At 44.5% G+C, this 12,938-nt stretch overlaps 1 protein-coding gene across 3 annotated transcripts in view; it reads right to left on the bottom strand.

Moving 5' to 3' along the window:
* Positions 1 to 12,938, bottom strand: part of XRN1 (5'-3' exoribonuclease 1) — a 223,576-nt gene that overhangs the window by 197,053 nt on the left and 13,585 nt on the right. For all 3 annotated transcript variants that reach the window (XM_082248988.1, XM_082248987.1, XM_082248989.1), the window contains exon 2: positions 2,192 to 2,424. In XM_082248988.1, the coding sequence (XP_082105114.1) occupies positions 2,192 to 2,424 (233 nt within the window). The remainder of the gene's footprint in view (positions 1 to 2,191; positions 2,425 to 12,938) is intronic.

The raw sequence follows: 12,938 nt of genomic DNA, 5'->3' as shown, positions 1-12,938 counted from the left end.
AGTGGGAGGAATAGTGTCCCATCACTGGTGTCAGTGGGAGGAATAGTGTCCCATCACTGGTGTCAGTGGGAGGAATAGTGTCCCATCACTGGTGTCAGTGGGAGGAATAGTGTCCCATCACTGGTGTCAGTGGGAGGAATAGTGTCCCATCACTGGTGTCAGTGGGAGGAATAGTGTCCCATCACTGGTGTCAGTGTGAGGAATAGTGTCCCATCACTGGTGTCAGTGGGAGGAATAGTGTCCCATCACTGGTGTCAGTGGGAGGAATAGTGTCCCATCACTGGTGTCAGTGGGAGGAATAGTGTCCCATCACTGGAGTCAGTGGGAGGAATAGTGTCCCATCACTGGAGTCAGTGGGAGGAATAGTGTCCCATCACTGGTGTCAGTAAGAGGAATAGTGTCCCATCACTGGTGTCAGTAAGAGGAATAGTGTCCCATCACTGGTGTCAGTGGGAGGAATAGTGTCCCATCACTGGTGTCAGTGGGAGGAACAGTGTCCCATCACTGGTGTCAGTGGGAGGAATAGTGTCCCATCACTGGCTTCAGTGGGTGGAATAGTGTCCCATCACTGGTGTCAGTAATAGTGTCCCATCACTGGTGTCAGTGGGAGGAATAGTGCCCCATCACCGGTATCAGTGGGAGGAATAGTGCCCCATTATTGGTATCAGTGGGAGGAATAGTGACCCATCACTGGTATCAGTGGGGAGGAATAGTGCCCCACTATTAGTGGGAGGAGTAGTTCCCCTATTATTGGTATAAGTGGGAGGAATAATGCCCCATCATTGGTATCGGGGGGGGGGGGGATAGTGTCCCATCACTGGAAGGAATAGTGCCCCATCACTGGTATCAGTGGGAGGAATAGTGCCCCATCAATGGTATCGGGGGGGGGGGGGGGAATAGTGTCCCACCACTGGAATCAGTGGGAGGAATAATGCCTCATCGTCAGTATTACATGGGGGAATAGTGCCCCATTCGTCAGTATTATATGGAGGAATAGTGCCCCATCGTCAGTATTACATGGAGGAATAGTCCCCCATTGTCAGTATTACATGGAGGAATAGTGCCCCATCATCAGTATTACATGGAGGAATAGTGCCCCATTCGTCAGTATTACATGGAGGAATAGTGCCCCATTCGTCAGTATTACATGGAGGAATAGTGCCCCATCGTCAGTATTACATGGAGGAATAGTGCCCCATTGTCAGTATTACATGGAGGAATAGTTCCCCATTGTCAGTATTACATGGAGGAATAGTGCCCCATTTGTCAGTATTACATGGAGGAATAGTGCCCCATCGTCAGTATTACATGAAGGAATAGTTCCTAATTGTCAGTATTACATGGAGGAATAGTGCCCCATCGTCAGTATTACATGGAGGAATAGTGCCCCATCGTCAGTATTACATGGAGGAATAGTGCCCCATCGTCATTATTACATGGAGGAATAGTGCCCCATCGTCAGTATTACATGGAGGAATAGTGCCCCATCGTCAGTACCAGTTGCAGAAATAGTGCCCCATCGTCAGTATTACATGGAGGAATAGTGCCCCATCGTCAGTTTTACATGGAGGAATAGTGCCCCATCGTCAGTTTTACATGGAGGAATAGTGCCCCATCGTCAGTACCAGTTGCAGTAATAGTGCCCCATCATCAGTATTACATGGAGGAATAGTGCCCCATCGTCAGTATTGCATGTAGGAATAGTGCCGAATCATCAGTATCAGTTGGAGGAATAGTGCAAAGGCTGTTGGTTAGATTTTTATGTGTATAGTGAGCTTTAGTCTACGTTCACATCTAGACGTTGCTATTTTTACATGCGTTTCTTTGGGGTATTTTACAGGCATTTTTTGCAGCGTTTTTGTGCAGTTTTTAGGTTGACAAGTGACCAATGAAAAAGATAAAAATGCCTGTAATCTGCCAAAAAAGAAGCTTGTGTACTTTGAGTGATGGGAGTTTTGCTTAAGGCGACAGAACGCTCAGGCTTGAATAGGGGCCATTGAAATGAATGAGACTTGCCTTGTTGGACGTTTTTAGAGCTGAGGCTTAGAGGTGAAAATCGCCCAAAAATGCCTAGATGTAAATTGAGCCTAATGTATGTCTAAAAATCTGGAAATTTTTAAAACCTGTTCCTGAAGAATTCCAAGTACGGTAAATTCTTCCAACAAAGTTACAAGTAAAAAGAGACAAATACCTAAAACGTCTTCCCCGCTGCTGGTTCATTTTTGCCCTGGGAGCAACACCATCCACAGCCATGAAGAAAACCTTCCTTGGCTTGATAATGCGGAACAGAACTTCCAAGTAGTGAAATATATCTGCAAATATCTTGTCTTCTGTAATTCGAAAGTGCACATCGTCATCGTTCGGATGAGAGCATTGATGAATGATGCCGTTCATGTCCAAGTACAGATTGTCGAACTCCGGGATCTAGAAGTGCAACAGTGTCATTTAACATCCACTCTTTCACCAAATTTAAAATAATGTATTACTTACAGATTATGGTCAGGCTAATATACAAAACATCAAAGATCAAATAAGATAGTCAAGCCCAAAAGTCCCTTTTAAGAAAAGAAAAATCGCATTACATGCGAGGTGTTGAAATCCAAATATCCACTTCAGGTGATAAGCCTCCACCGTAAGTATAACTATTGCGCTCACCTCAAAACTAGACCCCTGTGTTACCAGAGGGTCTAATAACACTTTGTTTTAGGGATCAATCACAGATGTAGAACCGCAAAATCCCAGCCCGTAGTCTGTTATTCAAGATATACAGTATGTAGCTGAAGGGACCAGGCATAATCCACCAGCAAGAACTCTCCATAAACATTGATGTAGAAGATAAAAGAATACAATCCAAGAGCAATCCACTTTGGTAGGAGTATTTCAAGATTGCACTTACAAAATAGTCGGTGAGTATCAGCAAAATGAATGAAACCGAGCGGCCGGCGTTCCAACAACTGACTGGAGGATGGCAACGGATGACATCAGACGGGTAGCTCCTCTCCCCGTACGTGTTACGTCCAACAGGACTTCGTCAGTCAAGTGTTATTAGACCCTCTGGTAACACAGGGGTCTAATTTTGAGGTGAGCGCAATAGTTATACTTAGGGTGGAGGCTCATCACCTGAAGTGGATCTCTGGATTTCAACACCTCACATGTCATGCGATTTTTCTTTTCTTAAAAGGGACTTTTGGGCTTCACTATCTTATTTGATCTTTGAGGTTTATGTGTTGATTGCGCTGCACTTATATGTTTTACATTGAATTTGGGTTCTGTGGTTTACCTTCAGTGTCCAGCTGCAATGTTAATGATTTGATATAGGATTTACTATTTTTGCTGATTGATTTTTGTTTTATTTAATATTCAAAAGCTGGAGAAAAGGAAAGGAAAGCATTCTAACAAGGTTTCTTTATTCATTAACCACTTTGTGTCGGTTCACACTACAGCGATGTCAGACATCGCATGAGATTCCCACTGCACTGCAATGCAAATCACATGTGATGTCAGTGTGACGTGAATTCAGCCACACAGATTTTATGGCTGAATTCGCATCGCATTCGGACCAAAGTCGTGCAGGACCCTTTTTTTTGGTCCACATGGGTGTTTACAGGGAGGGAGGTTTATTTTTGCCTTTGTGGGGAGATATACCTTAATTTCCTGTCCAACAGCCAAACAGGAAGTGATAGGTAATCCCTGAAAATAAGGATATTCTCTTGGGGCCCCCCAGGTGACTGGAACTAGTGTCCCTCTATTATTTTTCTGAAGACAACCTAAAATATGGGATTTTCTTTTAAATTTAACTTTCAATGATAATGGTAAACAAGACAAATAGAGAGGGTGAATCTCCCTGATGGGGCACAGACGCGAATAAAAACTGACAAGCATTCTAATATCTCTCCACTCTATTCAAAACCAAAGAAAAAAAAAAGTTTTTGCCTTTAGTTACACTTTAACCCGCATTAAAGAAAAAAAAATGTATTTAATAGGAAATAAGTGCTTCACATGCTCCTAGATCATTGCAGTGTGACCAATGCCCACCACGCATTGTGGATCAGAAGTGGTGACCCCTAGGAAAGCCAATAATAAGAACACCCAAAAAAAAAAAAGGGACATTTCTCCAAGTGCAGGGGGCATCTAGTGCAGTGCTGCATGTGCTCAAACTAGGTTTCAACTGTGCCACACCCACAGTATGAGTATGAGGCCCCTTTCATACTTGTGCAACTTTAAAGTTGCACGATTTTACCCCGATTTTTTGTCGCGATTCTGATGCGATTTTGACTGGGCTTGAAGCAATGCCTATGTCTTTGGACCTCAAAACGCATTAAAATTGGGCCAAAGTAGTGCAGGGACTACTTTGAAGTCGGTGCGACTTGAAGTCGCACAGATATGAACGGTACTCATTGGAAATAATGGAGAAGGACTTGTCATGCGATTTTGCAGTCCCAAATCGCACAACAAGTCGCACAAGTGTGAAAGGGGCCTTCGTGGAAGGAAACACATACTGTAGCCAAAAGAGTTGGAGTAAGTACCACAGAGGGCTGCAATAGAACCACTACACTTGCGGGGACAGTTTCTTCTATCGGATGGAGAAGAGACCTTAAGGCATTGGAAAGGGGAGGAGACCCCTCTTCTAGGATAAGCATGTGAGATTTCCAAATCCCAGTAAGCCCTAGCTATACAACGCACCAGGTCCACTGTCCCTGGAAACAAGGGAAAGCATAAACTGGGAGTGTCCCTGCAGATAGCAAGAAGAAAAAAAATACTGATCCTGTTAGATCTTAGGTGACGAGTTGGTACTAGTCTTCTATAACCGTGGATCATATGCTGTCCTGGTAAATGATAATGGGGAAAAAAAACAGAGGTTTTAGTTTTCTTACATCACTCACAGACTTGAATGGTGAGACTCATACAGAAGCCTATGTCCTACCTGCCCTCCCACAATGCGAGAAGTCACTATATAATATAAAAAAAAAAAAATGATAACCCCCAACCTTCTGGGGCTCCTGGGGGAATTCGGGAAGGTCTCGGGTCTCTGCGTGAAGTCCATAGCTTTAAATGTCATGGTCCCCTCGGCCCTCCTTGCTAGGCTTTGAGAGCACTTTACCTTTGAATGGGCATCCTCCTACATCCCATATCTGGGCATTAATCTGCCGGTGTCCATTGATCAAATTTATGTGGTTAACTATCCTCCTTTATTTAAAAAACTCACTGCAGAGATGGAAGATTGGAGTAGAATATTTCTTGGCTGGGACGGATACACTATCAAGATGAATATCCTTCCCAGGATTTTGTATCTTTTCTGATCCCTCCCCATACCAATACCAAAAAAGTCAATCCAATTATTTCAATCTAAAATCGTTCGCTTTGTATGGGGGAAGAAAGGGACACGGCTCCCGAGGAGCGTTCTCTTCAGGAGTAGTCTCTAGGGGGGGTCTGGGGGTTCCATTTTTGTGGCGCTACTATCAGGCAGCTCAGTTGGTGCAATTTTCTGTAATCTACGCCATGGGAAATAAACCGGATTGGGTGGATATGGAAAGGCAAGCGATTCCTAATTCTACTACTGATTATTTGGTCTGGTCCATGCCACGTCGGAGACCCCCCGTACTATCGCCCACTCTTTCCCATTCTATTGCTCTCTGTGATACCCTTTATAAAAACATTCTACTCTTATCTCTATGCATAAACCATTATCCCATTTATTTAATAATCCTGACTTCCGTCCGGGACAGAACATTAAAGCTTTTCAATGGTGGACGAACAAAAGGTTTGTTCCGAATTGGTCCCTTTCTTACCCCCCAGGGCCCTCTGGGAGTCTCCCACTGCCTTAATAAACTGGGCATGCCACATTCGGAAAGATTTAAGCTACACCAAATCAGGCACTACCTTACGTCCATGCTGGGAGAATCGGAATCTCCCCCTTGCACTACAAGCTATGAACGTTGGGGCTCCCAGGCCTGTGGACAGAGAGGTGGCATTTTGCTCATTTATGGGAAGCCCCAGTATGCCCACATGTGGGAACGGGATCTTGAGGTCTCTTGGGATCCAGAGGTCTGGTATAATATCTTCAGGAGGGCTTTCAAAGGTATTTTAAATGTATCATTAATAGAAGCTAATGTCAAGCTGATTACACGTTGGTACCTCGTACCGGTTCGAGTAGCTAGAATGTTTCCGGGCACCTCTCCATTATGTTTCAGTGAGTGTGGACACCAGGGCTCCCTTATCCACATATGGTGGGAATGTCCCCGCACACAGGGATTCTGGAACAAAGTTTTTCACATGATGCACAAGGTTGCGGGGTTGGCTATTCCTAAGACACCTGAATTGGCCTTACTTAACAGCGCGATGGTGAAGGGCCTGAAAAATCTCCAGAAACGAATTAATTTTATGTTACTAGGGGCTAAACTCACATTAGCAAGGGCATGGAAGACTCCCTCGATCTCCTTTGCAGCGGCGAAGCGGAAGATTTCCTGGATTATAAAATTGGTTAGCATCTTTAAGGCGAAACAGAATGAGTTTGATTCCATTTGGGACCCCTGGTCTTCATATCTCTCTCCCTCGCAGTAGGGTTTTATTACAGTTATTTCTCCACATCTCCGGCTTCTTCCTTTCCTGTACTTTCTCTTCTCTCTAGCTTTTCCATCTAATTTTTACTTTCTTGTTCACTCTACTTTCCTTTTCAAAGTTCTTCTTTTATCTTACGGGTATCAGCACTGTCATCAGGTTGTCATATCATGGTAGCCCTTGAGAGGGGTACTTACCTCCATGGCTGGTCCCCTCCCTTAGGTCGGGACCCCCTATATGCTTTCTTTTACTCTTGCTTGATTGTACTTTAATTCAAGACTTGGGTAGATTGGACTTCATTATATCCAGGCTGTATGTCTAATTTCGATGTTGCACTTATGACACTGTCAAGAGGTGACTGGGGCCTACGCCCTGGAGCATTTTGGTCATATATGCAGCTTGGCTTTAGAAGATATTAGCTGTATCTATGTTACCTGAGTCCTATCGGGGGCCTATCCTATCCTATCCTTTGTATTGATACCTGCATTATTTTTGTTCCTTGTTAATTGTTTATGACTTTAATAAAATTACTGCACGTAAGAAAAAAATTATAACATACATATACATATACACACACACACACACACACACACACACACACACACACACACACACACACACAGTGCCTTGAAAAAGTATTCATACCCCTTGAAATTTTCCACATTTTGTCATGTTACACCAAAAAACATAAATATATATTTTATTGGAATTAATTGTGAAGTGGAAAGAAAATGATAAATGGTTTTTGAAATTCTTTGCAAATAAATATGTGAAAAGTGTGCTGTGCATTTGTATTCAGCCCCCTTTACTCCGATAACTAAAATCTAGTGGAACCAATTGCCCTCAGAAGTCACAATAGAATCCTCCTGTGTGTAATTTAATCTCAGTATAAATACAGCTGTTCTGTAAAGCCCACAGGGGTTTGTTAGAGAACCTTGGTGAACAAACAGCATCATGAAGGCCAAGGAAGACACCAGACAGGTCAGGGATAAAGTTGGGGAGATGTTAAAAGCATGGTTAGGTTCTAAAAAAAATATCCCGAGCTTTGAACATCTCACAGAGCACTGTTTAATCCATCATCCGAAAATGGAAAGAGTATGACACAACTGCAAACCTACCAAGACATGGCTGTCCACCTAAACTGACAGGCCGAGCACAGAGAGTATTAACCACTTGCCGACTGCCAGCAGTACATATACAGCGGCAGGACAGCTCTGTCCCGCGAAAGGACATAATTGTATGTGGGGGTGCTTGCACACACCGATTGGCTTTCTGGGAGAGCCAATCAGCGAGTCCGGTGGCCGCAATATCTGCCCGTGATCGATCCCCGTGGAGACAGAACGACAGTCTGTCATTGTAAACACAATAGACCGCTGTTCTTTCAGTAATGAACACAGGGATCCTGTGTTCCTTTTATTTGGGAACACAGGTCTCTGTGTTCATTCAGCAGGCCCATCCCCCACACAGTTATAAAGCATCCCCTAGGGACACATTTAACCCTTTGATTGCCCCTGGTGTTAACCCCTTCCCTGCTAGTGTCATTAGTACAGTAACAGTGCAGATTTCTAGCACTGATTACTGTAGTCCCCCCAAAAGTGTCAATGGTCCCCCCAAAAGTGTCAGGTGTCCGATCTATCCACGCAATCCCGCTAAAAATAGCTGATCACCGCCATTACTAGTAAAAAAATAAATAAATAAATAAAAATTACAAATCTTTCCCCTAGTTTGTATAGTTTGATAACTTTTGCGCAAGCCAATCAATATACACTTATTGGGATTTTCTTAACCAAAAATATTTAGCAGAATACATATTGGCCTAAAACACTGAAGAAATGACACTTTGCTATAATGTAAAGTAGTTAGTGTACAGCTTGTATAACAGTGTAAATTTGCTGTTCCCTCAAAATAACTCAACACACAGCCATTAATGTCTAAACCGCTGGCAGCAAAAGTGAGTACACCCCTAAGCCAAAATGTCTAAAATTGGGCCCAATTAGCCATTTTCCCTCCCGAGTGTCATGTGACTCGTTAGTGTTACAAGGTCTCAGGTGTGAATAGGGAGCAGGTGTGTTAAATTTGGTGTTATCGCTCTCACTCTCTCATACTGGTCACTGAAAGTTCAACATGGCACCTCATGGCAAAGAACTCTGAGGATCTGAGAAAAAGAATTGTTGCTCTACATAAAGATGGCCTAGGCTATAAGAAGATTGCCAAGAGCCTGAAACTGAGCTGCAGCACGGTGGCCAAAACCATACAGCAGTTTAACAGGACAGGTTCCACTCAGAACAGGCCTCACTATGCTCGAACAAAGAAGTTGAGTGCACGTGCTCAGCGTCATATCCAGAGGTTGTTTTTGGAAAATAGACGTATGAGTGCTGCCAGCATTGCTGCAGAGGTTGAAGGGGTGGGGGTGGTTAGCCTGTCAGTGCTTAGACCATACGCCGCACACTGCATCAAATTGGTCTGCATGGCTATCATCCCAGGAGGAAGCCTCTTCTAAAGATGATGCACAAGAAAGCCTGCAAACATTTTGCTGAAGACAAGCAGACTTATGCCCCATACACACGTGCAGATTATCTGCAGACTTTTGTCTGCAGACTTACCTTTTCTATGTAGTGCAAGGGCCTGCCGGATTGCATACAAATTGAAAGTGTTTAGGTTTGACCTCATATTATATGGTTTTGGTAAGTCTGCAGACAAAAGTCTGCAGATAATCTGCACGTGTGTATGGGGACTAAGGACATGGATTACTGGAATCATGTCCTGTGGTCTGATGAGACCAAGATAAACTTATTTGGGTCAGATGGTGTCAAGCGTTTGTGGCGGCAACAAGGTGAGGAGTACAAAGACAAGTGTGTCTTGCCTACAGTCAAGCATGGTGGTGGGACTGCATGAGTGCTACCGACACTGGAGAGCTACAGTTCATTGAGGGAACCATGAATGCCAACATATACTGTGACATACTGAAGCAGAGTATGATCCCCTTGCTTCTGAGACTGGGCCACAGGGCATTATTCCAACATGATAACGACCCCAAACACACCTCCAAGACGACCACTGCCTGGGTAAATGTGATGGACTGGCCAAGCATGTCTCCAGACCTAAAGTGGGGGCGTCATGGTCTGGGGCTGCATGAGTGCTGCCGACACTGGGGAGCATGAGTGCTGCCGACGCTCGGTCACGGACCCCCCCCCCCGCGCGTGTCCGTTACAGCGGGAGAAAGGCAGGCGGCTAATGTAAACAAAGCCGCCTGTCATTCTTCCCTGCGTAAAAATGGAGAACATACGGTTCTGCTATGTAGGACCGTTGATCTCTGTTCTTACACCAGTAGCCACATCCAATCACAGTTAGAATCACGCCCCTAGGGACACACTTAACCCCTCCCTCTCAAAAAAAAGTTAACCCCTTCACTGTCTGTCATTTTTACAGTAACAGTGCATATGTATAGCACTGATTACTGTAGTAATGTCACTGGTAACCCCAAAAGTGTCAAAAATGTCAGTCAAGGGTCCGATCTGTCCGCCGCAATGTCGCAGATCGCCGCCATTACGCGTTAAAAAAAAGAAAAGTTAAAAAAAAAAAAAAAAAAAAGGACAAAAATTTTCCCTTAGTTAGTAAACGCAATAACTTTTGCGCAAACCAATCAAAATACGCTTTTTGCAATTTTTTTTTACCAAACATATGTAGCATAAAACAAATTGGCCTAAAATGTTAAAAAATTTAGATTTTTACTTTTTTTTTTTTGGGAATTTCATATAAAATAATGTGAAAAATATTGTTATTTTTGCAAAATTGACGCTCTTTTTTTGTTTATAGCGCATGATCAAAAAAAAAAAAAATCGCACAGGTGATCTAATACCACCAAAAGAAAGCTGTTTGTGGGGAAAAAAAAGGACGTCAAATTAGTTTAGGTACAGCGTCGCACGACCGCGCAACTGTCCGTTAGACACGCAGTGCCGAATCTCAAAATAGGCCCTGGTCAGGAAGGGGGTAAAATTTTCCGGGGCTTAAGTGGTTAAAAAATTCACACTACCGCGATCCATTGTGTGCTACGGGAACCGTTCTAATAGGAGCGACTCAAGTCGCTCCGACTTAGAAAAAGGTTCCTGTATTACTTCGGGGCGACATCGGAGCGACTTGCTTAGACATTCATTATATGAAGTCTGTGCAAGTCGCGCCAAAGTCACGGTGCACGCGACTTCACAGGTCGCCCCCGAAGTCGTGCCGCGTTAGTGTGAACCGGAACTTACTGGCCAGATTACCAAGTGAAAATAAAGGATAAGGCCCCTTTCACATGGACAGTTAGATTTCAGCTTTTAGCTGCAGATAGAATAACTTATTTACCACAGCTAAATGCAGACAATGCATCCCTATGGCCTCATTTACACACTTAGTTTTGTGCATTTAAGAAAAATAAAGTTGACAGCGTCCAGGAGCGATGTACTACAGCTATCTGTATATAAACGCAGTTACTGTAATCACAGTACAAAGAAAAAAAATAGTAAACAGTTGCTATACAAAAGGCAAGACTTTACTACCGCAGCTAAACACAGCCACATGTAAACGCAAGTAATCGCATATAAACGCAACGCACAAATGTGAGTAATCTATGTGCCAGGAGTGTTGGAATTTTAAAATCACAAAACATGCAACGACAGAACAACAAGCTGCTTAGAAAAACTAACAACAAGCTGCTTAGGAAAACTAATGCATCTACCACATCTAAGAATTGGCAAGCTGGAATCTATACATTTTTTGTTTTTGGCTTTAATTCTACTATAATCTTTTTGTTGCTGGACCAAATATTTTTTAAAATTCAGCAAACTGGAGGGCCTCCCCTCCAAATATTTTTTTTTTCAAAAGCAAAAAAGGCCCTTTAAGTCTGGGTTCACGGGGAGCGTGGCCTGAAGACCGATGTGAGCGGACGGGTTCTAGCGAGGCTCTCCCGGCAAATCTCAGTTTAAATCATCCTGTGGCCCCAAAATCGAGTGTTATCTTCACCCCCGGACACCGTTCGACCCCGCCATCCAGCTCTGGGTATGTCTCCCCCGAAACGGCCATCTGAAGCGGCGGCTAAGTTGGAGAAGTTTCGGCGCCAGGAGGGGAGCGGGGTGGCTCAAAATGGCGGACCGTCCCAGCCTGCTCCCGCTGTGGCCACGCAGGCTGTGGACCAAGCGGTCATCCTGGCCGCCATCACGGACTGCAAGGCGTCCCTGACCACCAAAATAAGAGGAGATCAAGGTGGACATTTCTTTGCTCAGGCAGGACTTCCAGAAGCTGCGGGGTAGGATGACAGAGGCGGAGGGACGGATCTCCAGGGTGGAGGATGATTTACCCCCCATAAAGAATGCTGCTGAGCAGGCTGCCAGGGACATTCAATATCTGTTGCATAAGCAGGACGACCTGGAGAACAGAGCCAGGCGTAATAACATTCGTTTTGTTGGATTGCCAGAAGCTGCGGAGGGGACATCCCCTGCGACCTTCCTGGAGGACCTCCTAGTCAAGTCATACGGCAGGGAGGCATTCTCTCAGGCCTTTGTTGTGGAGAGGGCGCATCGCATGCCAGCGAAGAAGCCGCCCCCAGACGCTCCTCCCCGGGTCTTTATCGCCCGATTTAAGAACTTTCGGGACACGGATGCGGTCCACCGTCTGTTCAGGGAGCGTGGAAATATCCCGCTGGATAATCATCAAATTATGGCGTTCCCGGACTTCTCAGCGGAGGTCCAGAAGCAGCGCAGCCAGTTTGGAGAGGTAAAGCGACGACTCCGGACCCGCAACCTCAAATATGCAATGCTATACCCTGCCAGGCTACGAGTAGTTGGAGAAGACAGAGTAAATTTTTTTAAAGTCTGGGTTCACACTATTGAAAATACAGACATAGCATGCGATTCACATCGCATTGCTGTGCAGATCACATGCAATGTCTCTGTGATGCAAATTCAGCCATACAGATTGCATGGCTGAACTTGAATCGGATTCGCACGAAAAAGGTGCAGAAGCCTTTTTTTCCCTGCACTAGAATGGGATTGCACAGGTGTTCACACCCATGCAATCCGATTTCTGTCCAAATTCACAGTTCACACTGCGATCTGCGAATCGATCTGGGGATGTCATTAACATTGTATGGACACCCACAGTGGTTCACAGAGGGCAGTGTGAACTGCCTGCGAGGGAGATGTTATGCGGGAACCTGCACTGGAATTGCCGTATCGCAATAGTGGGAACCCAGGCTAAAATAAAATTGCGGTAGCTGCAATTATTTCTGTTGCTTGATATTTGCACAACTGTCAAAACATTATTTTCAGTAAAACTTTAGCACACTAAAACACAACACAAATATTCGTTTTCTATCCTCCCTATTTACGCCTATGCCCGTTATC

Source organism: Pelophylax lessonae (assembly GCF_965119305.1).
Source record: "Pelophylax lessonae genome assembly, chromosome: 3".
In the NCBI taxonomy this organism is placed as follows: Eukaryota; Metazoa; Chordata; class Amphibia; order Anura; family Ranidae; genus Pelophylax; species Pelophylax lessonae.
This window is presented reverse-complemented; position numbering and strand designations above follow the sequence as displayed.